The sequence below is a fragment of the Capricornis sumatraensis genome, chromosome 14, assembly GCF_032405125.1.
Source record: "Capricornis sumatraensis isolate serow.1 chromosome 14, serow.2, whole genome shotgun sequence".
NCBI classification, from domain to species: Eukaryota; Metazoa; Chordata; class Mammalia; order Artiodactyla; family Bovidae; genus Capricornis; species Capricornis sumatraensis.
In genome coordinates this window covers 41056285-41084248 of record NC_091082.1, presented here as the reverse complement: position 1 = coordinate 41084248, position 27964 = coordinate 41056285, and the positions used below count along the sequence as shown (strand labels likewise).

Below are 27964 nucleotides of genomic sequence, written 5' to 3'. Positions count from 1 at the left end.
CTTTGGGGCTCCCTGGCCTCCCTGTGGCACTCCAGGACCCCTGTGTGCACCACAGAAGAGGGCCCATCCACTTCCCCAGCCCCCAGAGAGCCACATACAGACCCCACATACTTCCTCACCATGCCTGAGGCCTCCCGCTATGTGTGGTTGGGGGTGCACACCTGACGCTCTAATCACCGTGTCAAAACTTATGAAACTTGAGCATTAGACCTGCTTGTTAAAAAATCATGAGTGTCCCACACTGGGAAATCTACTTGACAAGTGAACATTTTCTCATTTATTTTTTAAAAAGGCAACTGATTATTTTTTGTATTTTTCTTGTGCAAACTAATCTTGGTTTCACTCACTGTCCTATCTTGGAAATCCTCCACAAGTAATAGTGGCTTAAGCTGGGTAGGCAGGAGCCCTGTCCAGCGCAGGCAATCTTTGTTGGGGAGTGTAGAGCCCACTTGCTTCTCTTGGAGATGACTCTCACGCAGCCACACAGAGACCAGATGGGCCCAGATCCCTGCATTACCTTCCCATTTGTCTCTTGAAGTGAAAACTGGGATTCGGTAGTTATCATCTTAGCCCTCTATCTAGTCCCCGTCATCCTGGTGACTTCACGCTCCTAGAAGGCAAGTCATCTTCCCACACAAGGCATACATGTCTTGTGTGATGTTAATTATCTCCAGTGGTTTCTGACATGGTTTAAACTAATCTGAACAGCCACGTCAGCCAGGACAGGCAGCAGTATTCAGTACTTCACTAACCTGAGACTCCCTCAACCCAACCCTCATGAGCTAGTTTTGAAACATTTATTCCTGTTTAAAACCAAGAGACCACATCTACCAAGTTCCTTCTTCCAGCATGTGGGAGGTGGTTTCCATATGAAAATGCCTTTATATGTGATGATAAAATACACTGCATTTAAACATTTGGAGGTGTTAGCTTGTATCATTTCACCAGGAATTTCTTTGGGACACTTAGTCTACACCCTGGGATTTTTTTGGTCTAGTTTTCCTCTAATTCTGAGCAGTTTTCAGTAAACAGTTCCTGGCACAAATCTGTGTCTCCTTTCTTTCTCCTGTTCACAGGGGAAGAGATGGATCTTTGCCTATTTCCTGTCTTCAGACACACAATTGTCTGGAATATAGCTTGTTTTCAAATTTAGAACATTAAAATAAGGGTCCGCTTTACACACCTATAGACTTTTCATACGACTGGTTACATACAACTGTATTTTTTTGCAAAAGGATTTTCTCCAAAAACTTGGAAAGAGGTCACTAAATCAGCAAGAAGACAAATCACATTGAAGAACATGATCTATTTAAACTTACTTTTTATTATCATTTTTTTCCAGTTACCCAGCATGCCACAATCTGATTGCTGACCTGGATGAAACAGAGTGAAATAAATGATTTACAAAGAGATATTTACATTCATCTGATTTGTACGTAATATGCCACAATGCACCGCGACCTTCCCAGTGGACCCCACCTCAGACTGTGGTGGGCTGCGTCGTCGTCGCCACATTCGTTGCCAAGTGGTCCCTGCAGGATGGACGGGCTGGAGCTGAAGTCTGACACTAGATGAGGAGACCTCCCGGTGTATGTTTTCAGAAAAGGCTTGAAGTTACTATGTTTTTATATCTGCTCATTTGTATGCTCTGTTACACATACGAATTTCAATAAATGAATTTTTTGAAGACTCGAATTGAAATGTTTCCTTTATATGGAAAAAACACACCAAAAAAAGGCACATATTTTTAACTAGGCTAAAGGGTATTAAGGACCAAACCTTTTTCCTACCATTCATGTTTCTTTCCCTCTTGGTGATCTATACATATTATCCTTCAACTTTATTTCCTTTTAATCAACATCTCGTAAGACTCCACTATTTATCATCGTGCTCATTTGTGCACAATCAGAAGACACCAGGAAGCACTAAGCATTATCCTCTCCACTCTGTTAACAACAAAAACAGACAAAAAGCATCTTTGGCTTGGTGGTGTCATGTTTTTCCTTCAATATGAGTAACTGAGAGGAGCCTAAAAACGTACTCAGTGAAATTACAAAATTTACTTAAGTTCTATCAAACATCTGTACACAGATCATTATTTTAGTTTAAAATAGTATTTCTACTATACACAATTAAGCCCTCGAATGCTTCAAAGTAATAAAAATGGGCACTGAGAGTGTTATGTTGTCCTTGAGGATGACAAGGCTGCAGTCGGGACAAGTCCCTAACCTCGGGCCGTTCTCCCTGGCACAGATCTATCATCACCGTCATCACATCACCATCATGGCCTCTCAGATGGATGTGGACTAGGCTCCGGAGGCGGTGGGATGATACACCCGCAAAGACCATCCGAGTCTCTTGAGCATGGACAAGGTTCAAGCCTGAAAGAACAGAACTTCTATTCAGATTCAGAAGTTTTCTTGATTTCATCAACTGTGCTAGACATAAAGGTTGTCACGTAAGATATATTAACTGTCCCTAATTCTGTTTCAGGGATAGTAAATAAATTATACAATATTCTAAAAATATAGCACCTTTAAAGAATTATAGAGGTCACTTTATGTAAGCCTCCTGGATCTGTCAACCCCAGTGGTTTTGAGAGAAGAGCACATGTTAGAATGCCCTCCAGTTTGGCTGTGTGACACACACATACATGCTTGACCAACTTTGGTCCCAAAGCCGTTCCTCTATCTGGCTTAGTCACAGGAGCAAAGCCAAGTTTCATCAATAGTAGGTTTATGAGGTAAAATCAGAAAAAGGCCCCATCTAAAATGACCCTAGGTAAATCAGACTGTAGTCCAACCATCCTACCCATCTATTTATCCATTTCTATGTTGGTTAATCTGCCATGAAGTTTTAAAAATATACTCTTAAGAAAGGAAGTATGCAGAGCAACACATTATTAGGAAGACACTGCTGATGAGCTACACTCCTTAAGAATTCTGGGGTCAAACCACCTGATGTGAGGACTATTAGGGGCTTAACAAATCTCTACAAAGATCAACCTCCAGCTTCACAGATCTCTTCTAGACCCACTGCTGAGAAGTCAGCATCCCCCCTTTGGAAGCAGCCCTTTTGTACAGTTGCACTATTGCCATTTTATTGAAGTAGTAAAATAATCCTGTGTGTTTTTTGAGCTACAAGAAATTTACATACTTTCCTGTTTCCTAGAATGCGGTAATACCAGGTGGACCTATTACATCTTTTCAGAAAAGAGGATATTTAATTTTCTGAGATTACAGAACCACATCCAACGACAATAAACAGAGAAGTAGCAGATTGACATAGTGCTTTATTTAAGCTGTCTGTACGAAGGAAAATAATGTGCGTCCCTATCATATACGTGTAAAAATACTAAGGATGTACAGTGTACAAAAACAGTTTCTTGTAGTTATTTCACATCCTTGTGGGTCATATACTTAAGGAAAGAAACAGTTTTAGTATGACCAACAGTAAGAGTAAATACAGCTTCTTGGGTTCGTAGTTGCGTCTGCTTAAAATCCTTACCCAGATGACTAGATCTTGTGCGGATCTAATGAAAGGACTAGCAAGGTCGAGAAATGTCACAAACTGTAAAGCTACAGGGAGGTAATTCCATTACCAATTTAGAGGCTTTTCTTTTTATTTAAATAAATACTTTACATTTCATGCTTGCCTGTAATGCACTACCAGGAGCAAGATAAGGAAATTCTACTGTAGACAGTACAAACAGTAGCAGCAAAGTGTGTACACTGACGTGTAATAGAAAGACCCTGCAGTTAGTAAGGAAGGCCCTTACTATGGACTCTAAGAGAAGCAAGTGGCCCCTGCAAGAACAGTCAGCTTTGAGAAGCTGGAGATCGGGTATGGGAAATGGGAAACACTGGAATAATGCTATGAAGTTAGTGTGGAAAGCAAAGCTCTGAGCAGCCCTGCCAGAAATCCACGCAGAAACGGCCAATTTTTCTCCAAGATGGCTGCATTACGGCCAAGAGGCAGACTTCGAGAAAGTCGGTACAGGAATGAGTCTGCAAAGCCTGAACTCCCGCTATTCCAACAGAGTGACTCCAGGTTCAGGCCTTTCCATCTGCCAGAATCCAAAACTACAGCTATGGGCAGATGAGGGAAGTTTTAGAATCTCCTATATGCAGTTTCTATTTGTCTCTTGTATTTCCATGTCAGCTGACTGAGATCAGGGAATGAAAGTAAGGGATTCTCAAAATCGAAGCCAAGAAAACACCTTGTGTGACACTAATGGAATCTCAGAGGGGATACGAGACTAAGCCCCAGACACCAGCTGGGCACGGAGAGCCGGCTGTACAGAGTGGCCACCCTGGGGCACAGTCGATGCTATCATTAATCCGTAGGAAGTGTCCTTGGCCAAGGTCATGGAAATCACCTTAAGATTTGGGGGGAAAAAAAACCAAAACAACCAAAAACCAGAACCATCTGTGTGCTTAGTGTATGGTATTATACGTTCCCTCTGAAGAAATGAATGCTCTGAATGCCAGCCAGTCTCAGCTTTCCTCTCTTCCTCTCGCCTGTTTCTTTTTTATATACTGGATGCAAGACAACTTACAGGACATACCTTCTAGTCTACTTCCTTGTCAAAGTGAAACATTCAACATAATTCCAAGTGGAAAAAAAAAAAAAGTTGAGCTATATGTGTAAGTACGAATGAACTATCATTGACTGTAACTTCCTACTCAGCACTAAGGATGAACTTTACTCAGATAGAGATATGAAAAATTAGGATAAAATCTATGTTTGAATATGTCTTAGCTGCCTTAGTAAAATGCCCTTTAACCCCCTGTCAGTCCCAGTGGTCCACCCACCGCCAGCAGTGGTTTCATGTCTATAAACCCACACTTCCAGCATCAAGAGGCTAAGACATCTGCATATGAATATGATTCATCCCACTTAGAAAGTCACTTGCTCTTTCATACAATGCAATCATAACACTACGGCACGCTGTAGTCTTCCATTTGGGAGCTGTCAGATAGTTTAACTAAAATACATCTCCACGATGGCTCCATGGAGTCAGGAGGCCTCCAGCTTGCCACAACAAGGGCCCCCTGCCCCCTGGACTTCATAGGCTGCTTTGGAAAATGTCAGCTCCTAGCACCAAGGGTTTAATCTGAAGATCATCATTAATGAAAGAGAAAGATGAGGTTTGCATACATGTCCCCTTTCAGTGAGAAGTGTTGGAATTTGAGGACATGAGTATATACAGAAAAAGAAAAGTCAGAGGTGTTCTTTTTTGTTTTGTTTTTCTCCCTGATGGCTTAATTCAGTGATAAATGTACCATGATCAGAATAAACACACCAGGTCCTTATCCTTTACTACCCACTTTGTAAATACTTGAGATGTGTTCATTTTGCAAAATAAAGTCCATTTCTCATCATCCAGGTCTCAATTTTCTTCATTATATTATGTTGCCAGGCCATCATAACCTTTCAATTCTCAAAATAGCAAATATAACATCCATTTGTTTCCACCCCTTGGCATAGATAGTTGAAGATTTCTCATTTTTAGCACCAAGGGGTTGAATGACAGCATCTCTTCTCCCAAAGCCAAATTCTAATCTATATGTACAATTTCAGAGCCTCATCAAAAATTTTTTTACACAGGAGAAAAAGTGCATGAGTCTCACCGGCGTGTACATTCCTTGCACATGGGTCAAAAGAAACTGCAGTAAGTCTATTTTATGTAAGTTGGAGCTGCATTTGCTAACATGACATACAGTTCTCATCACTAAAAAATAAATACTACTGCAATATAAACAAAATCATAAAAGGACATTCGAAGTTTTAACATCTGAGAAAAAGCTATTTCACGTAAAACTGAAAGTAAAACAAATCGAAACAAATGAGGTGAACACCTGTTCACCTCGGTATACAGATTTTGGTGAAAAACAGGATAGTTACACCTGTCTACATTCTTCAGCCATCAGAGGTGATAATATCAGGAAGGGGAAGAGGTTTCCAAGCACAGGGGAAATAAAATGCTCTCTGGTGCAAATCATATCGGAGACCCTTAAGTCATCTACTCTGCTGTGCACATGCCTCCCTCCTTGGCAGAACAATGTTCCTTTGCCAATAAGAGCCTGTGAAATCTGGACATCCACGTGGAACACCAGGCTTCCTCTGCAGTACTGAACAGGAATTTAAATTTATAAATGTACCTGTCTATCTTAACAGTTGTTCAGTCCTTCTCTCAAATGCTTCCTAATGAATTCCAGCCGGATCTTACTGATACATACCTATTTTATGCACTCAGCTGATATGCGTTACTAAGATTCTGCATATGCACATCACCACGCTTCCACAGTTGCTTGTTCTGAATTAAAAACTAAATCTTCTTAGTCTAATTAGTTTTTGATTTATCGTCTAGAAAGTTAAAAAATGTACCTAGAATCATTTAGCCTTCACTGTTAGGGAAAAACAAAAATTAAAAGATCAAAAGATGACAGTTGGTGCACAAATGAACAATGGTGGGCTCATGACTTTCAAAGATTGTAAAATTACCTCTTAAAGTTGCTATAATAGTAAGACAGTAGCAGCAACAGCATGAGACCTTAAGACTGAGATACAATTTCATGCAAAAACAAAAATGTCGAGTGTGTCTGCATATATGTGTATTCTCATGTGGGTGAAGGGCGGCGAGGGGTGAAGACCGTGGACTGGTCGGGGGTGTCTGAAGGTTCTCCTGCATTTGTAAGAGTTAGGACTGCTGTGATGTCCAGGAATCATTTTCAGTAATAAACCTAAGATGACAGTGAAGTAGCAGAAGTAAAGAGACTTATTCTCGTCCACTTGCAGAGTAGGAAAATTGAGGGAAGTGCGGCCGCCTCTCATTGTCCATGCAGTCCATACCGTCCTCATCATCTGTGGGCAAGAAATAGCTATTTTAATTTTATGTTAATTTTTTGCAACATAATCTCTGGTCTATGTAGCTCTAACTCCTAACATAATAAAGATTAACAGAGGCTAATGCTCCCAGAAACTTGTGTCTCTCAATAGAACATACAATGGATACACTTACCTCAAAAACCATCTCATTTTCAAACATATAATCTATGAAGAAATAATACTATCAAATCATTTCCTTGATGACACTAACATTTCAAGACTCAAAACTGTGAAAAACTATTGAAGAAAAGATTCATGTCGATGTATGGCAATAGTGTAATTAGCCTCCAATTAAAATAAATTAATGGAAAAAAAATTTTTTAAATAAAAAGGAACAGATGATCTTCAGTTACCTTTAATTTCATGATATCATGCTGGTCAAAATTATAAAGTCAAGGAATCCAACGGCACTCAAAGTTATCTGCTAATATTTTCAATATCAATCTGTCTTGAAATGCTTGTATTTCTTCTTCATGGCACTTTCGGTGTGATTGCAAAATTAAGTTTATTTGTGATTCCATTTCATCTGAGCCCCTGATTACATGGTTAAGATTTTACATTCTTTACATCTAATACCTGCTCTAACTCACCGGTCCTAATTTTCCTATGATAAAACCTTAGACTAGATAGAATAAAGAGAGTAGGTCAAGGAAAGAGAGGAAAAGATGTCAGCATCGTAGGCACTAGTTCGTCAGGAAACGGACTGGAAGGTTTGAAAGGCATGGAGAGACTGTTTTCATTTAAGCAGTCCCTCCCTCTGCTCCTCTCTTTTTCTTGCATTTGCAGATTACAAAGGCTCACCCAACCTTTTCCCATAACTATTTGATGAGTAAAACCTTGCAGTGTCAGAATGCTCTTCCTTCTTTGGGTCATGAATTCAGTCACTCGGCCCACAACGTTCCCTGTGATCTGCTCTGGGCTCTGAACAAAGTCCCTCCTGTCCTCGGGGCTCACTGTCTGTAGGGGAGGTGCCCCATTAAATCCCTCTGTCCACTCAAAGTGCCTTTGGTCATATGCTATCCTATATAAAATAAGTGAGAGTCTTTCAAATACCCAACCTTCTTTCCTTTGAGCAAAATAATTCCCTTTCCTCAATACGTGTTACCAATTCTTCTAATTTTCCGGCCTCTCCACAGAACGGGAGAAGGAACCCAGGCCAGACCCTGCTGTATCGTGGGCACTGACCCTGTCACACAAGAAGGATGTTGCTCTGCACTCCTCTCAAGAGTAACGAACACTGCTGCCCTTTCCTTTTTTCACTGTTCTTTTCAGAATCCTATTTTTTTTAACGAAAAGATTCTTTAAAATTCTATTTACTTATTCTTGGCTGTCCTGGGTCTCGGCTGCTGAGCAAGCTTCACTCTAGTTGCGGCAAGTGGGGGCTGCTCGTCAGTTACGGTGTAGCGTCTTCTCTTGTTGCAGAGCTTGGGCTCTGGGGGTTGTGGGCTCAGCAGTGGTGGCCCCCAGACTCAGCAGTTGTAGCGCACGGGCTTAGTTGCTCCGAGGCATGGGGATCCTCCTGGACCAGGGATTGAACCCATCTCCTCCACTGGCAGGCAGATTCTTCACGTCTGAGCCACCAGGAAAAACCCAGCACTCTATTTTTAACAGAAGATTCGGGAGCTGGGTTCAATCCCTGGGTTGGGACGATCCCCTGGAGAAGGGAACAACTACCCACTCCAGTATTCTGACCTCAGGGTCACAAAGAGTTGGACACAACTGAGTGACTTTCACATCATCAGAAATGGGATCAAGCTGCTAACCAAAATTTGCAGCCTTGAATATCCCAGAAAATATTTTATTAGGTAGGACACAATCCATCAAGAAGCAGTTGTGGTTTCCTGCTCCTTGTAAACCCTCCTCCTGCAAACAGACCTTTTAAACTCAGCATTTCCAGATAGCACTGTGATTTAGGGAAATCTCTGCATCCTTATAAAATAACTGGTTAGGTACCAAGCAAACCACAGGCACCTTTTAGATCAAATACTTTCCACAGCATTTTCAGATATGCTAAAGATGGAAGACACAGGATGGCATATCTGTTTTGAGTCATGAACTATAAAAACTCTCTAGAGCAGCAGTCTCCAACCTTTTTGGCACCAGGGGACAGTTTCGTGGAAGATAATTTTTCCATGGACCAGGCAGTGGGGGATGGTTTCGAGATGATTCAAGTGCATTTACTATGCACCTTATTTCTAATCTTATGACGCCACTGATCCGACAGGAGGTCCTGGTCTGTAGCCCGGAGGTTGGGGATCCCCTGCTCTAGCAGAAAGGCAGCTGAAACCTTAACATTCAGACTCTGCCAATCACATTGCAAAGAACAGTTCTCCCCACTAGCAGCTTTGTTTCGCTGGGTGTGTTTTGGCACAGTGAACAGACAGCATGTGTGAGAAGCCTGATGCTGTCTGGCCTCGGACTCAGAAGGACTTGCCCAGCTCCCTGGGTTGCAACCAGGATTTGCACCAAGGTGGGAAGAACTGGAGACCAGGGCAGTCAGGCTCGTGACAGGAGGAGGGGTTGGATTTCCTTTTCGAGGATTATTATTGCTATGAGGCAGCAAAGTTAAGAGAAGCTTTTCATTCTGACACTTTAGGAACAAGTTAATCCCATTTCTGAACATAAGTATAAATCTCATGGATAACCTTGCGAGGGCCCCACATCTGGATCTTCTTTAAAGTCAGTTACATCACCTTCTCCATTTCCCTCCTTTTCATTTGAACGTGGCATTAGTGAGAGGCAAGTCTCTGATCATGGCCCCAAGAGGAACTGTGAGTCAGGGAAGTGCTGGGACAGGAATGAGGGGTTCCCCTGAGCCCTTGGTACTGTGCACACCAGTGGGGGGCTGAGGAAGAAGGAGTGCTCCAGGGAAGTGCCAGCTGACAGGGCAGCCGGCTGCCCCAGCCAGGCCTTCACACCCAGTCAATGCATATAAATGCATTCCCACTCAGGAAGCAGGTTCAGAGGGAACAGTGATGATAATGGACATGAACTGTGCAAAAAACCCAAAGAGCACACCCCTGGGAAAAAGAAACAGCGTGATCAACCTATATTATACAACCAAATCCCTGGATCCAGGCAGCATTAGTTGCCTGATTTCCTTAGAACATTAACCAAAGTAATTATATGGCAGCAAAAGCTCAAAGAAATCCCCTTTTTCTCTAAGAGGAAGGCAGAGGACCATTAATGGATGTAAAGCAAGAAGACACATTTCAAAATCTGCTCAATTAATTAACACCAGCGAGGACAATCTGGCATATTACTGCAGCTGTTTGTAAAAAAGGAACATTTGCCTCTAACTGCTGATTTGTTCTAAAAAATAACTCCATTCTGTTCTACAAAAGCAAGGTGGCAAGTGGGGAGACAATCGCTAACTTAATGGTCCTACTGCGGCCTTTTGTGAACAAAACCTCTGTGCTTTTAGCAGCTTCAGAGCTGCATTGGTCTCTCACCAGCAACACTATTGAAAGCTGCGAAGAAAAGATTATGTTAAATGTAATCACAGTTCACGGCTTCACAGATTTTCCTTTGATCCGCCTCTTAAGGGGATTTAGGATATACCCACGGATCACCCAAGTGAAAACACTGCCCTTGTGCCCAGAAGAAGCCAGCTGCTGCAGACCGTCAGCACTGAGGCCACGCCCTGAGGCAGGGATCCAGCCCCACGGCCTGGCCCTGGGAGCCACGCTGGGCTGAGCCGCAGAGGACAGCCTGGCTGGTGCCCACCCCTTGGCCACAGCCCACCCCACTGAACTCTCTCATCTGACTTCTCTCTAGAAACCTTGAATCAGAAACTAAGACAAGCAGGTACACAGGGTCGTCCTGCCCCTAGACTGGGGTACACTCTTGTCAGTCCAGATGCTGCTGGAGGCATGTTCTGGGGCCACCTAGGGCTCAGCGTCAGGGAAGGGTCCTGCCTCACAGCCAGCATCACAGTTCAGCAGCCCCTTCCCCATGCCCCTCCACTCATGGTCGCTCTTTTTTGCTAGGGTTTTACCTATCATCACTCTTCACATAGTGGGTCACATATCAAAGGACACTATGGTTGTGGTTAACCTGATGCTTCAATAAAATGAAAAATAGGGTTATTTAAACCTACAGAACTCAGGGTGCCTTTCCTAAAGAGATGGCTTCTCAGGCACACACAGCGAGTGACCTGCCACATTCCAGAACTAGTGTGGGTGCTGGGAGACAAAGCAGGGCCCAAGTTCAGGGCTTTTTCAATCCACCTTTCTCTTCCACACTGCTATCTTCCTTACTTTCTGGAATAAAATTTGCACTCATAGTTTTGCATTTACATGGCCTACCTATCTCTATGACTCTCAAAATAGCACAGTTAGCTTGTCCTAAGAGTTAAGAGTCCACGAATACCAAAAGGTCTATTTAACCTCACCAAGCTCCATATGAAATTGCATAAGGACGTCAGCCAAACACAAATTCTGGGCTGGGATGGGCAGCAGCACTGTCTGGAGGGAGCCGGGCCTCCTCCCGGCCCAGGCCTCACTGGAGTCTGTTTCTTTACTCACTTAACACGTATTCATTGAATACGTATGCTGAGCCAGGTACGGGGCTAGCAGCGAATAAGACAAACCAAATCCTTCTTCTCAGAGCTACCGTTGTTCAAGCTGGAGAAAGAGACAGTAAAACAAACTAACAAATTAACCAGAAGGATTCCAGCGAGCAAAGGTGTCAATGTACAGAATTAGGGGGTGGGGTGATGGGGTCTGAGGGGCTGCACTGATCTTAAGGTAAGGAGGCTAAAGAAAGTGCTCTGATACAGTGACACGTAGAGGTCTGAAGGACAAGTGAGCATTATTCGTGCGTCTATCTGGGAAAAGAGAATTTCAGGCAGAGCACGGGAAACACACAGCCCTGAGGCACACTGTGTGTTCACAGTGGGGCTGGAACCCAGGGACTGCAGGGAAGACAGACAGGATGAGGCCAGAGAGGGGGCAGGGCAGCCAGTGTCGGCGGCTGGGTTTACAGCGCAGCTGGGAGGCTCCTGGAGGGCTTGAAGCAGGAGGATGCGGTCTGACTACAACTAAGGTTATATGCAAATGAGGAGACCCCCAAAATGCTCTCTCGTGGGAAGTACTTCTAGGCTAGTCCAACAACTCAACGGTGTTGCCCAGAATTTCAGACAATTAAACTGTATCACCAACAGCCTACACTGGGCCAGGGAAAACCTTGCCGTGGCTGTGCCCACTGCTCCCCTTTAGCTGGTCCTTAGCTGACTGCCCACCACTCCACAGGCCTTCTAACATCTTCAGCTCTCAGACACTCTGATTCTAGCAACGAAGCCCTTCACCCACCACTGGTGACAAAATGAGCAAGGCCTCAATATACTGCCATTTCATACTTTGACCAACTTTACCACTGGCTAAGCTGTGACTCCTGCTCCTGACTACAGCTAATACTAACTGTGGGACTTGGAAAAGCTCCTCTTCTCTCTGGGTTTTAATTTTTTCCCTTATAAAATGAAAGTTGAGAGGCTCTTAAATTCTTGGAAGTCTAAAGAAAGAAAAGTATATATGCACACATAATTACATTTTTCATTTCACAGTATTTATGATCCCGCTTTTTTGTCAGCCATAGGTCTTCTCAGATTAAAAACCCAGCCTAGACGACTCCTATTTTGCCTTTCAAAGCTGCAATCAATTGACCACATCCACCGTGGCAACAGTACTTCAATCTTCCCTCTCATGGACGCTCAGTGTAAATCAGCACTATCAGCTAATTTGCTTTTTAAAAAGGAAAAGAGAGGAGAGGAAATGTAGAGAAGGATATAAAAGAAAAAAAAAAGGAGGAAAAACTAATATGATGTTATTGTGTGAGCCACAAGATGTGTGATTTGAGGAAATCTTCTAGCTATCCAAATTTGTCCCTGAAACTCAATTTTGTCCTCACTCCTAAACTAATGATGACAGATACAGGCCTTTGTCAATAGGCAAGAATGCTTATAAATTACATTTTATAAACTTTTCTTCCCATTAAGGGAAAGGTATTCATTAAAATATGGGGAACACACTAGTACCTGTGGAATGATTTTAAGTGGTGCATGAACGTATAGTTTCAATAAATTTGTAATTTAACTTATCAAAAACTATCAGCAAACCAAATGATTTCTTCACAGATATTAATCCTTAAGACAAAGCTAAGCAAAAAAGGGTGATTCAGTTTAAAGTGGATTTTAAAAAACCGCTAAGTAAGCACGAGACCAGAATCACCAAAATCCTGAAGGCAGTGTCTGAATGAGCAGTGGGAAATAAGGGGGGTCTTCATTTCAGCATCCTTTTAGTTGAGGTCAAAATAATTTACTGGAGAATGGTAGGGAAGAATTAGCTTCCCTGGCTGCTCACTGGTAAAGAATCCACCTGCCAATGCAGCAGATGCAGGTTCGATCTCTGGGTCTGGAAGATCTCCTAGAGAAGGAAATGGCAGCCTCCTCCAGTATTCTTGCCCAGGAAATCCCATGGACAGAGAAGCCTGGCGGGCCAGTCCTTAGGGTTGCAAAGAGTGGGACACAACTTAGTGACTCAGCACACGTGCACGCAGAAAAGAGCTAGCTAGTCTAAAATTTAGCCTATAATTCTCAAGTCTACAATTTTTTCATATATAATTTTTACTCAAAAAAACTTTTCTCTTAGCTACCTGTCTTTAAGTAGTTCCACTGAGAACCCCATGTTCTTAAAAGGAATAGAATTACATCACTATGGAATTTGAACGAGAAAATCATCAGTTTTAAATGGCTGTTTTCTTCAATTATATTGGAACATTATCAACTGCCTTCTAGATTTACTTACATTTTTCAGGTGGTGTTATTGTAATAGTCTGAGCTGTAAATTCTTCATCAAAATATCTGGTGTCTGTCTCAGATGTTACTTGAGGCTTAAAAGGAGGTACAAGCTGTAAGAAGCAAAAGGGTACTATTAAGAGACTTTAATTTAGGAAAATACATTTCTAAGATAAAATTAGAGAGTGAGTACTGAATGAATAGCGTATGAGGTTAGACTTCTCAGTCACTGTACAAGGCAGATGTGTCTTTGCCTTCATGGTCAGAGGTATTTGGCTTCATGGTTAAGTCTAAACAGAGAACAGTAGATATTTGGTTGTTCTATGTAACATTTGAGGGGTTATGTGAAATAGAACAAGTGAAAGTCAAAGAAAAAAATGGGAAGAGGATATTGAAAAGTCTGTCCCAATATTTTTCCCTAGGAAAGTACATACAAAACCAATGGATCTGGACTGCTGTCACAGAACATAGGGTCTTCCTGCTACAGGAAAAGCACTTGCTGGCTTTCTCTAGCTCTTCCAGGTGCCTGGCTGAACAGGTTATTATTAAAAATGCAACTTAATAACACAGTTATTACCTAGGTCACAAATAGAGCACCGCCCCTGGACCTGGCAAAGAGGCTTGTGGCAGCCCCTGAAGTAATGTGCAAACATTTCATAGATTTGATCAGCTCCTCAAAGAGAACCATGACCCAAAAGATTAGGAGGAACTATTCTAAGGGTTGAGAGGACTGACTCATTTGCCTCCAACCTGCAGCAGGCATGCAGTGGGGGAAAAGTCCTGGGCTGCTGAAGGTTACAGAATCCCGAGCCGTGTAAAGCTCTGCGTCGGTAGCCTCCACTGGCCAGTGGGACTGGAGCCAGGAGGGGGCTCCTGCTTCTCAGGGCTCCCAGCCTCATAGGTGAGAGTCTACAGGTTTCTTTAACACAGGGAGCCCAGCCCCAGAGCATACTCTTTGACGAATACCACTCTGATGAACGGTGGTATTCATTCTGATGCTCTGATGCATACCATGAAGACAGAAAAATGAAAAACAGAATGACAGAAATTACTATGTTTTATAAAAATTTTACAGAAACAAATACCCAACTGGCATCACTCAATGCACTTTCCACACTTACTGTCACCAAATTTATGTTAAATAGTAAGACAAAGATCTTTAAATTATTCTCTAGATGGACTATGCTTTAATAAATCAAGGGGTAAGCAAAGTTAAAAGCATGTTTTCAAAATAAAGGACTGCATTTCAGTTTATAGCACGTTATAAAGCATTTGAAATTTCTTTTCTTTCGAACATTCTTTCTCTATGCTCCCAATACAGAGATATTCTAAAGTCTCTATCACTAGCAAGCACTCTTTCTTGGGGGGACTGAATCAAATTCAGGTTGCACTGATCAGCTGTTGCTAAGATAACAACACATTTCCAGCTGCTCTGTTAGGATGACTGGACACAAGTAAGCAGTTCACACCACTGATGGAAATCGTCCCTCTTCTATTCATTCAAAAGTGCAATCTCACACTGCTTTATCCTCCTTCAAAAGACTTCAACATCTCACACAGACACACGTGCATCACCATTACACCTCCTCCTCAATAAAATAAAAGTTCCCCGAGAACATGATTCGGCAAATCCCTCAATGGCATCACAGACATACATATAAGAACACCAGTGGTGACAGTGACTGCAAAATTGGGGGTTTTCCTTCAAGAAAACAGCGGGGATATCTGCCTTTCTTGCAGGCAACTAGAAGACAGGGATTTTGGCTGTAACTTTCTTTCTGATTCGCCATTCTACAAATGTTCCAAAAATAGGTCTCACCCTTCTAATAAGAAATTAAGCACAAGAAATTCTTAGAGCAGAAACAGCTTCTACTGAGAATGCAGACTAGGTTATGCTTATCTCTGCCCACCCTTCCCATCTGTTTCCTTCTGATGGCAGAAACTTAAATCTGCCTTCACATTAAGGGAAACATGTTATCTTTTTAGATGAGAGAGAGAATGGCCACCTGAGACTTTAAAAAAAAAAACCTGAAACAAACGAACTTTATGCAGTTTTCACACTACTACAGGGAGCTCAAACTAGTCTTCATTCAAATATCATGATACCACATTACCTGACCACCTCTCTCAGACACCTGTCCTCCCCCGCCCATCACTTTCTATCCTCACACTGCTTTCTCTTCAAAAAACTTTTCAACATCTGATGCATATCTACCTATATATACACACAGAAAAAATACAGGCTTATTGTCATCATAATTGTGTCTCCTCCCCAATAAAATACAAGTTCCATGAGAGCAAGTCCTTATAAAAAAGATTTACTGAGGTATGGTCGACATAAATTGTAAATATATCTTAATATAAGACTATACAAAAAAGCATACAATTTCATGTTTTGACACATGTATACACCCATGCAATAAGGACAGTGGACTCACCCGTCACCTGTAGATGTTTTCTCATAACCCTGTGTAATCCCCTCCTCTTTTCTATTCACCTGCAGGCAATAGCTGATTTGCTTTCTGTCACGAATGATTTGCGTATATTTTCTCAACGTCTATGTATTTGGAATCAAATAGTGTGTATTCTTCATCTGGTTGTTTTCACTTAGCATGATTATTTTGACACTCATCCACGTCACTGCATGTACTGACAGCTCATCCATTTTACTGCTGGGTAATTTTCGTTGTTCAGTCTCTCAGTCATGTCCTATTCTTTGTAATCCCATGGACTGCAGCAGGCCAGGCTTCCCTGTCCTTCACTATATTCTGGAGTCTGCTCAAACTAATGTCCATTGAGTCGATGATGCCTTGCAACCATCTCATTCTCTGTTGACCCCTTCTCCTCCTGCCCTCAATCTTTCCTAGCATCAGGGTTTTTCCAATGAGTCAGTTCTTCACATTAAGTAAGCAAAGTACTGGAGTTTCAGCTTTAGCATCAGTGAGTGCTTCCAATGAATATTCATGACTGATTTCCTTTAGGAGTGACTGGTTTGATCTCCTTGCAGTCCAAGCGACTCTCAAGAGTCTTCTCCAGCACCACAGTTCGAAAGCATCAATTTTCGGTGCTCAGCATTCTTTATACTCCCAACTCTCACATCCATACACAACTACTGGAAAAACCATAGCTTTGACTAGACAGATCTTTGTTGGCAAAGTAACGGCTCTGCTTTTTAATACGCTGTTTAGGTTGGTCACTGTTTTTCTTTCAAGGAGCAAGCGTCTTTTAATTTCATGGCTGCAGTCACCATCTGCAGTGATTTTGGGAGCCTAAGAAAATAGAATCTGTCACTGTTTCCATTTCCCCCCCATCTATTTGCCATGAAGTGATAGGACTGGATGCCATGATCTTCGTTTTGTGAATGTTGAGTTTCAAGCCAGCTTTTTCACTCTCCTTTTTCATCTTCATGAAGAGACTCTTTAGCTCCTCTTCGCTTTCTGCCATTAGAATGATATCAACTGCATATCTGAAGTTACTGATATTTTTCCAAGCAATCTTGATTTCAGCTTGTGATTCATCCAGCCCAGCATTTCACATGATATACTCTGCATATAAATCAAACAAGCAGGGTGACAATATACAGCCTTGATGTACTCCTTTCCCAATTTGGAACCAGTCTGTTGTTCCATGTCGGGTTCTAACTGTTGCTTTTTGATCTGCATACAGGTTTCTCAGGAGGCAGGTAAGATGGTCTTGTATTCCCATCTCTTGAAGAATTTTCCACAGTTTGTTGTGATCCACACAGTCAAAGGCTTTAAGGTAGTCAATGAAGCAGAAATAGATGTTTTTCTGGAATTCACTTATTTCTTCTATGATCCAACAGATGTTGGCAATTTGATCTCTGGTTCCTCAGCCTTTTCTAAATCCAGTGTATGAAGCCTCCTCAGACAATCACTTTGCCTTGCTGCATTTCTTTTTCTTGGGGATGGGTTCGGTCACCACTTCCTGTATAATGTTACAAACCTTCGTCCATAGTTCTTCAGGCACACTGTCTATCAGATCTAATCCCTTGAATCTAGAATGGCCTAGGGGTTTTCCCTACTTTCTTCAATTTAAATCTGAATTTTGCAATAAGGAATTCATGATCTTGAGCCACAATCAGCTCCTAGTCTTATTTTTGCCAACTTAAAGGTGACATAGATTATGGAACTTTAATTGCCATTTTAATTAAATAAATGTGGTTATCTCATACAGCATTCTGTAATGACATACATGGATCAAAAGTACTGGGAACACAGACCCTGACAGGAAAAACTGTCAACTATTAAATGCTTAGATTTGCCATAGGTACTAATCTGGTGCTATAGCTCCACCTCTTTAAAATAACTTAAGAGAGTAACTAAAATTAGGCCAAGATCCTGATTTATTTAATCTCTAATTCTTCTGAAAAGCTGATTTTATAGTTTGTGAGTGTGTGTGTGCACACCTGTGTATTCCAATATACGCAGGTATTGGAAAAATGGGAATATGGAAAGAGGATTTATTTCAGACAAAACTAACAGATCTATGACAAACAAGATTTAATTATATTATCTGCCAAGCTTCTCCATGCCAATTATCCCTACAGATGACCAGCAACTCAAGAACTATTTTTTACTTTTGCAAAATTACTATACAATAGCAATTCATGTCCATGATGTTCACTTTGATTTCATAAAAACATGCACCAAGGGATCCAAGGTATATATCACACTAATATACAATTATTATATCATAAATTGACCCCAACAAAATGACTATTTTAGCTATGACTCTTTGCGAGTCATACTATATTTTAGCTATAACACACATTTAAATATTTAATTAATACATCTGGAACTTAGAAGGGCTTTTGACTGTGGGTCTGTGGATAGGTGATACTATTCACAAGCATCCACAGGTACAAGGCGCATTTGAAGATTTCAGTAATACTTGGAGAAGAGCTGCTTATAAAGGTAAAAGTGTTCTCATTAGTGAAATGAAGAGGGCCTTACTGAATGCTTCTGTGATAGTGAGGACAGGCAAACTGCACGCATTATAAATTCAGGGTTCACCAAGAGCCTGCTGAAACAATGTACTCTTTATCCCTCCTCCAGGAGATTTCATAGGTATTGTCCGCAGCAGCAGTGTGGCAGCCACTCATTATTATTTCTGATTAGAAATGTTCAAGAACATGGGCAAAAGTTAAATGAATATGTAAATTGGGGATAAATTTTATATATATAGGCAATTTTCAACTTATAAACCAGCCTATATGTACATTGGAGAAAACCTAAGACTTATTTCAACAGACAGAAAAGAAAAGCAAATTAAAAAATCCTATACAATGTGGCTCCCAGGCAGTAATATTAAACTCTATTCAACCTAAAATACAAGAAAGCAATGTTAATAGGCTACCAACCATTAATTATAATATGTTCATAGAAAAATTCATTTATATTTCTATGAGGATGACCAAGAACTTAGCTCCTTTGCTCAAGTTCCTGTAATGACAACCTCACTCTCTCATTATCACACCAGATCAACTCCTTAGAAAAGAGGCAGTGATAAGAGAACTCCTAGGTTGAGGGGGACAAGGTTTTGGTGAGAAATGAAGAAAGGTAAGTAGCGGCTTTAAAAGTTGAGCATGAAAAGATGAAGTCTTTAATTTGTGGCAGAGAGGGCAGCATGTATGAGACAGGTCACAGGTGGACACATACTTGTCTCTCCTAAATTATATATTCAAGCTTCTCCTTGTAGATGTACACTAGCAGTTGAACAGCAGAATGGTAAAATTAAAAGAAATAAGAAGCAGCAGTACCACCTAACCTGGGAAGCTTTTAGTTAAACAGGACTTAAAATGATCTGAATGACTCCACAGGCATACTTTGGAGATATTACTGACTCTGGAACAGACCACCTGAAAGAGCAGTAAGGAGAGCGACGAGAACTTTTTGGTTCTCCAGGGTGTATAAGAGTTATGTTTTCCCTGTACTGTAGTCCCTGATGTGTGCAATAACATCATGTCTAAATAACATTCCTAAAAAAATATTAAGTATCATCTGAACCGTCAGCGAGTTCTAATCTTTTTGCTGGTAGAGGCTTTTGTGTCCATGTGGGCTTATGTCTGCTGCTGACTGATCAGTGCGGTGGTTGCTGAAGGGTGGGGTGGCTGTGACAATTTCTTAAAATAACTATGAAGTTTGTTGCATCAATTGACTCTTCTTTTTACAAATGACTTCTCTGTAGCATGCAATGCTGTTTGATACCATTTTACCCACAGTAGACCGTCTTTCAAAATTGGAAACAATCCTCTCAAATCTTACTGCTGCTTTATCAATCATGTTTATGCAATATTCTAAACACATTTTCATTTCAACAATCTTTATAGCATCTTCCTGAGATGGAGTAAACGCCATCTCAAGAAACGACTTACTTTTTTCATCCACAAGAAGTAACTCCTCACGTGTTCAAGTTTCAAAATGAGGTTACAGCAATTCAGTCCTATCTTCAGGTTCCACTTCTAATTCTAGGTCTCCTTCTATTTTCACCACATCTGCAGTTACTTCTTCCATGGAAGTCTTGAACTTCTCAAAGTCATCCATGAAGGCTGGAATTAACTTCTTCCAAATTCCTATTAATGATGAACTTTTAACTTCTTCATGATATGTTGTTAATAGCATCTAGAATGGTGTATCTTTTCCAGAAGGCTTTCAACTTACTTTGCCCAGGTCCAACAGAGAAATCTGTACAGCAGCTGCACCCTTAAAAAAATGAATTTAACTAATAAAACTTGAAAATTGAAATGATTCCTTAATTCAAGGGCTTCACAATGGATGTGTCTTCAGTTCAGTCGATCAGTCGTGTCCGACTCTTCGCAACCCCATGGTCTGCAGCACATCAGGCCTCCCTGTCCATCACCAACTCCTGGAGTTTACTCAAACTCATGTCCATTGAGCTGGTGTTGCCATCCAACCATTTCATCCTCTGTTGTCCCCTTCTCCTCCTGACTTCAATCTTTCCCAGCATCAGGGTCTTTTCAAATGAGTCAGTTCTTTGCATCAGGTGGCCAAAGTATTGGGAGTTTCAGCCTCAGCATCAGTCCCTCCAATGAATATTCAGGACTGATTTCCTTTAGGATAGACTGGTTGGATCTCCTTGTTGTCCAAGGGACTCTCAGGAATCTTTTCCAACACCACAGTTCAAAAGCATCAATTATTTGGCACTCAGCTTTCTTTATAGTCCAACTCTCAGATCTATACCTGACTACCAGAAAAACCACAGCTTTGACTAGATGGACCTGTGTTGGTAAAATTATGTCTCTGCTTTTTAATATGCTGTCCAGTTTGGTCATAATTTTTCTTCCAAGGAGCAAGCATCTTGTAATTTCATGGCTGCAGTCACCATCTGCAGTGATTTTGGAGCATCCCAAAATAAAGTCTGTCACTGTTTCCATTGTTTCCCCATCTATTTGCCATGAAGTGATGGGACCAGATGCCATGATTTTAGTTTTCTAAATGTTGAGTTTTAAGCCAAGTTTTTCACTCTCCTCTTTCACTTTCATCAAGAGGCTCTTTAGTTCTTCTTTGCTTTCTGCTGTAAGTGTTGTGTCATCTGCGTATCTGAGGTTATTGATATTTCTCCCAGCAATCTTGATTCCAGCTTGTGCTTCATCCAGTCCAGCATTTAAAGGCAAAAAGATAGGACACTGAAAGATGAACTCCCCAGGTCAGTAGGTGCCCAATATGCTACTGGAGATCAGTGGAGAAATAACTCCAGAAAGAATGAAGAGATGGAGCCAAAGCAAAAACAATACCCAGTTGTGTATGTAACTGGTGATGGAAGTAAAGTCCGATGCTGTAAAGAGCAATACTGCATAGGAACCTGGAATGTTAGGTCCATGAATCAAGGCAAATTGGAAGTGGTCAAACAGGAGATGGCAAGAGTGAACATCAACATTTTAGGAATCTGTGAACTAAAATGGACTGCAATGGATGTGTCTTAGCAAGCAGGAAAACATTAACTTTGCTGTACATTCCCACTAGATGACCAGGTGCATGGCAATGAGCAGTAGTAATATTTTGAAAGGAATCTTTTTATCTGAGCAGTAGGTCTCAACAGTGGGCTTAGAATATTCAGTAAACTGTTGTAAACAGATGTGCTGTCATCCAGGCTTTGTTGCTGCATTTTTAAAGCACAGGCAGAGTAGACAGTATAATTCTTAAGAGCCTCAGGATGTTTGGAATGATAAAATGAATACTGGCTTCAACTTAAAATCACCAGTTGCTCTGTGCATGCGTGCTCAGTCGCTCAATTGTGTCTACCTCTTTGTGACCCCATGGACTACAGCCCATCTGGCTCCTCCATCCATGGGATTCTCCAGGCAAGAATACTAGAGTGGGTTACCAATTTCCTCTTCCAGGGGATCTCCCTGGCCCAGGGATCGAGTCCACGACTCCTGTGTCTCTTGCACTGGCAGGCAGATTTTTTACCACCAAGCCACCTGGGAAGCCTCACTAGCTGCATTAGCCCCTAACTCAAAAGAGTCAGTCTGTCCTTTGAAGTTTTGAAGCCAGGCACTGACTTCTCCTCTCTAGCTATGGAAGTCCTTGATGGCATCTTCTTCCAAAAGAAGGCTGTTTTAACTTCATTGAAAATCTGTTGTTTACTATAGCCACCTTTATTAATGATCTTAGCTGGATAATTTGCTGCAGCTTCTTACACAACACTTGCTCTTTCACTTTGAATTTTTATGTTATGTACGGAGACAGTTTCTTTCCTTAAACCTTGTGAAGCAACATCCAGTTTCAAGATTTTCTTCAGAACCTTCCTTACCTCTCTTGGCCTTCAAAGAATGCAAGTGTCAGGGCGTGGTGCCAGATCAGGCTGTGGCCTATGGGAATGCTGTGGCTGCTTTGATCTTCTATCCAGACAATTCAAACTTTCTCTACATTAGCAATACTGCTGTTTTGCATTCTTACCATTTGTGTGTTCACTGAGTAGCAGTTTTAATTTCCTTCAAGAACTTCTCCTTTGCATTCACAACTTGGCTAAACGGAGAAGAAGCCTCGTTTTGGGCTTATCTTGGCTTGCAACATACCTTCTTCACTAAGCTTAATCATTTCTAGCTTTTGATTTAAACTGGGAGACATGCAACTCTTCCTTTCCCTTGAACACTGGTAGGCCACTGTAGGGTTGTCAATCAGCCTTCTTTCAATAATGTTGTGTCGCAGGGAACAAGGAGACTCGAGAAGAAGGAGAAAAACGGTGGAACGCCCAGTCTGTGAAGCAGTTAGAACACACAACATCTACTGTGCATCCATTAAGTGTGGCTCATGGAGCCTCCAGACATTTAAAGTAGTAATGCTAAAAATCACTGACCACAGATCACCATAATAAATACAAAAAGAAAGAGTTTAAAATGTTTTAAGAATTATCAAAATGTGATAGATACATGAGGTGACTAAATGTTTTTGGAAAAGTTGCACTGATAGACTTGACAGGCACAGGGTTGCCACAAACCTTCAATTTGCAAAAACATGCATTATCTGTGAAGAACAATAAAACAAGATCTGCATGTATTCCTTGAGAAGGACAAAGAAGTATGTTTGGAGGATCACTTATTAATGCATTTTAATTGAACTATAAAATATCTGCATTGAAAAACCAAAAATGAACTTTTTGGCCAACCCAACAGAGTAAAGAAAGGATAATGCCTATGTACAAAGCTAGTGGAAAAATTAAAAGACAAAAGTGGTAAAGCCATCTATATCCACCCTAAGCAGTTAATAGGTATATACAACATTTAGATGTAAAATATGGTATCAAAAACAGTAATCATGAGGGGAGGAGAGTACAAATGCAGGATTATTAAAGTACATTTGAAAGTCAGAGATCAGCAACTTAAAACAACTATATATGTATGGTAATAATCTCCTGATAACCACAAATAATCTGTAAGAGATACACATACAAAAAATAAATCCAGACATAACACTATAGTCATCAAACCATGAGAACAAAACAAGAAGGGGGCGGGGGGAAAGACCTACACAAACACCCCCAAAACAATTTTTAAAAATAGCCAAAAGAATATACTTATTGATAATTATCTTAAATGTAAATAGACTAAATCCTCAATTCAAAAGACAGAGAGTGGCTGACAGATACAAAAACAAGACCCGTATTATATATGCAGCCTACAGACTCACCTCAGATGTAACGGCACAGAAAATGATGGGACTGGAAAACGTACTGCATGAACATGAAAATCAACAGAAAGCTGGAGTACAAATACCTAGACAAAACAGACTTTAAAGACCAATGCCAGAGACGAAGGACATTGCACAATGATCACGGAATCAACCCAAGAAGATATAGTAACTATAATATATATGTATGCACCCAACACAGGAGGCCTTCAATATATAGTGAATACATACACAGTGAAAGTCGCTCAGTCGTGTCCGACTCTTTGTGACCCCATGGACTACACAGTCCATGGAATTCTCCAGGCCAGAATACTGGAGTGGGTAGCCTTTCCCTTCTCTAGGGATCTTCCCAACCCAGGGATGGAACCCAGGTCTCCCACATTGCAGGCAGATTCTTTACCAGCTGAGCCACAAGGGAAGCCCAAGAATACTGGAGTGGATAGCCTATTTCTTCTCCAGCGGATCTTCCTGAGCCAGGAATCGAACTGGGATCTCCTGCACTGCAGGCAGATTCTTTATCAACTGAGCTGTCAGGGAAGCCCAATATATAAGGCAAATAGAAGTAGAAATTGCCAGGAACACAATAATAGAGGTGGACTATAACACACCACTTACATTAATGGACAGATCATCCAGAGAGAAGATCAGTAAGGCTTAAAATGATGCATTAGACCAGATGGACTTATTCATTTATATATGCATGTATGTATATGTACATAACTTTATAAAATTTTATATATTATATATATAACTCAATCAAGTCCATCTGGTCTAATAAATTATTACACATAATAATAATTCTTATGTAGTTATATAGAATAATATACATTATTATATAATAACTAAATTTATCCCTAAATATTTTCTTCTTTATGATGTTATTTAACATGGAATTTTCTTAAACTGCTTTTCGTATTGTTTTTATCTAATGTATAGAAATATATTTTGTGTGTGATTTTACTAGCTTTAAGAGGTTTTTTGGTGTATTCCCTAGTGTTTCCCACATATAAGATCATGTCATCTGTTAACAGAAGTAGTTTTACTACTTCCTTTTCCATCTGATTGCATTTTATTGCCTGTTCTTTGTAAATACTCTGACAACAATCTCTAGTATTATGTTGAAAAGAAGAGCATCTTTTTTGTTGATATGTTGATATGCTGAAAGTAGGCATGCTTGTCTTCTTCCTTATCTTTGGGGAAAAGCTTTCCAAGTTTCATCATTTGACTGTGTGACAAATGGTGGGTTCACAAATGGTTTATATTATGATGAGGAAGTTTCTTTCTATTTCTAGTTTTCTAAGTATAATTTTGTTTGTTTCTTTTGGTTCTTTTACCATGAAAAGAGTGTTGAACTTTGTCAAAACTTTTTTCTGTACCAACTGAGATCACATTTTTTTTTTCTTTATTCTATTAAAGTAGGGTATTACACTGATTGATTTTAGTATGCTGAATTTTTGCATTCCTGGAATAAAACTCACTTCATCAGGACGTATAAGTCCTTTAATATGCCACTGATTGGTTTGCTAGTACTTTCGTGGGAATTAACTGGGGATACAGCTGTGTAGTTTTGTTGCTGTGTGTCTGCATAACTTTGGAATCAGGGTAATGCTGTCCTAACAGAGTCAGCAAGCATTCACTACTCTTCAATTTTTTTTGAAGAATCTGAGAAGGGGTGGCATCATTTCTCCTTTCACCGCTTGAATAATTCTCTAGTGATGCCATCTGACCTTGCGTGGGCTTTTCTTTATTGGAGTTTTCGGTTTACTTTGTCCCTATCAGTCCTTATTAGTGTTTATGTCTATTCAAATTTCCTACTGCTACTTGGGGGCTTCCCATGTAGCTCAGCTGGTAAAGAATATGCCTGCAATGCAGGAGACCCAGGGTCGATCCCTGGGTTGGGAAGATCCCCTGGAGAACGGCATGGCAACCCACTCCAGTACTCTGGCCTGGACAATTCGATGGACAGAGCAGAGGAGCCTAGTGGGCTGAAGTCCATGGAGTCGCAGAGTTGAACATGACTGAGTGACTAACACACACACACTTCTACTTGAGTCATTTTGGCAGTTTGTGTGTTTCTAGGAATTTTTCCACTGCATACAGGCTTATCCACTTTATTAGTATATAGCTGTTCACATTATCCTCTTAACAATCCTTTGTATTTCTGTAAAATCAATATTAATGTTTTTCCACCTGTGATTTTACTATTTTTTCTCATTTTCTTAGCCAATCTAGTTAAAAATTTGTCAATTATGATCTTTTCAAACAATCAACTATTTTTGGTTTTATTGACTTTCTCTGTTTTAATATTTTCTATTTCATGTACAACCACTCTAATCTTTATGCAAAAAGCTGGCTAACTTAGATGAGGTGATGAAATTCACTGAAAGAAGTTATAACAGTCTTAAAACCGGGTGCACCTAAGAACAGAACAGCAAGTTTAAAGCAAAAGTGACAGAACTAAAAGAGAATTAGTCAACACCACAATTATAGGTCAGGACTTTACTTATCCTCTCTTATTAACTGATAAAAGCAAGCAGTCAATCAGTAAGGATGCAGAATACTTAAAACTATTAACCCACTTGATCTAACTGACATTTATAGAACACTGTATATAACAAAGATACACATTATTTTCAATGTATATAAAACACTCATCAACATAAATCATATTTTTTCATAAAATAAACCTCAAAATTTAAAGTATTTAGAATTATAAAAGTATGTTCCTTAACAGAATTAGACTAGAAACCTAAACAGAAAAATAGTTAATAAATCTCCAAATATTGTAAATCAAACAACATACTTCAATAATCTATAGAGTAAAAGAAGATATCATAGGGAAAATTAAAAAGCATCTTGAAGTAAAAATTAAATCATAATATGACCAAAAAAACTTACATGATGCAGCTCAACACTACAAGATAATATTATAAAAGAGGAAAGGATTCAAATGTATTAACTTCTCAATGTAACTGGCTAAAAGAAAGGGCTGATTTATAAAACAAGGTGAGAGGAATAGAAAAATAAAGCAAATAATCCATCAACTCAAGTGTCAATGAATTCAATAATTAGATAAAGTATTAAAATTCCTTGAAACACATATGAACTACAAAATCTTTTTGGAAAAAAAAACAACAGATAATTAGAAATGCTGAACATACACTGAATAAATTGAATTACTTTAGTCTAGGCTCAGATGACTTCACAGGACATTCTATCAACACTGAGAGAGGAAATGTAGTAACTCTATGCAAACTTTTCCATAAAATAAAAAAGGTAACATCATTTATTTTCAGTGTCTAGTATTATTATCCTGATTCTAAAACCAGATAGTATATGAAAAGAAAAGTATAGCCCAATGCTTCCTATGAATATCAATGCAAAATCCTAAAATAAAAATACTAACAAAAATCTAGCAATATATAAAAAAGATAATATACCATGATTGTTTAGAAGTTTATTCTAGGCATGCAATATAGGTGCAATATTTGAAAATCTATGTGATTCACTATATTAATAAACTAAAGTAGAAACATTACACAATTATCTCTATGAATGCAGAAAAACGTATCTGACAAAATCCAGCATCTGTTTGTAACAAAAGTGCTCAGAAAATAAACAGCAGATAATTTTAACCTGAGAGATGGCAAGCGTAAAAAAACCTATACCTAATATCATAATCAGAAGGGGAAATATAAATAACATCTCCCCCAAATCAGTAATAATTAAATGTCTATTCTCACCATCTCTATACAACATTGTTCTGGCAATCTTAGTCAATGCAAGGAGGCAAGAAAAAAAAAGAGATAAAAGGCATACAAGTTGGAAACAGATGACACAATCATCTATATTATATAGACTATCACCTTTAAATGGCACTAAAACTAATAAGTATCTTCAAACCTGGTAAACTAGTGAGACAGATACATGTAACACCTCCACTAAAGACCTGTTTACCTCAATTTCCTCAATTTCTTTTACTCAGTACAATGTCTGACTTTCAACAAAAAAATTGCAAGACATACTAAAGGGATAAAAATGTGTATTTTCAAGATATAAAGCAAGCCTCAGATATGACAGAGAGAGAGATAGATGTTGGAATTATGAGACC

The 27964-nt window shown here is 40.1% G+C and overlaps 2 protein-coding genes across 2 annotated transcripts in view; one reads left to right on the top strand and one right to left on the bottom strand.

Annotated features, from left to right (window-relative positions):
- The window catches only part of SDCCAG8 (SHH signaling and ciliogenesis regulator SDCCAG8), a 240988-nt gene extending 239367 nt beyond the window's left edge, over positions 1 to 1621 (top strand). Inside the window, exon 18 of the mRNA XM_068985635.1 lies at positions 1343 to 1621. Within this exon, the coding sequence (XP_068841736.1) occupies positions 1343 to 1372 (30 nt within the window). The 3' untranslated portion in view covers positions 1373 to 1621. The remainder of the gene's footprint in view (positions 1 to 1342) is intronic.
- Positions 1355 to 27964, bottom strand: part of AKT3 (AKT serine/threonine kinase 3) — a 266553-nt gene continuing 239943 nt past the window's right edge. Inside the window, exons 12-13 of the mRNA XM_068985636.1 lie at positions 13695 to 13797; positions 1355 to 6867 (exon numbers count right to left, since the gene is read on the bottom strand). Coding sequence (XP_068841737.1) covers positions 6782 to 6867; positions 13695 to 13797 — 189 coding nt within the window. The 3' untranslated portion in view covers positions 1355 to 6781. The remainder of the gene's footprint in view (positions 6868 to 13694; positions 13798 to 27964) is intronic.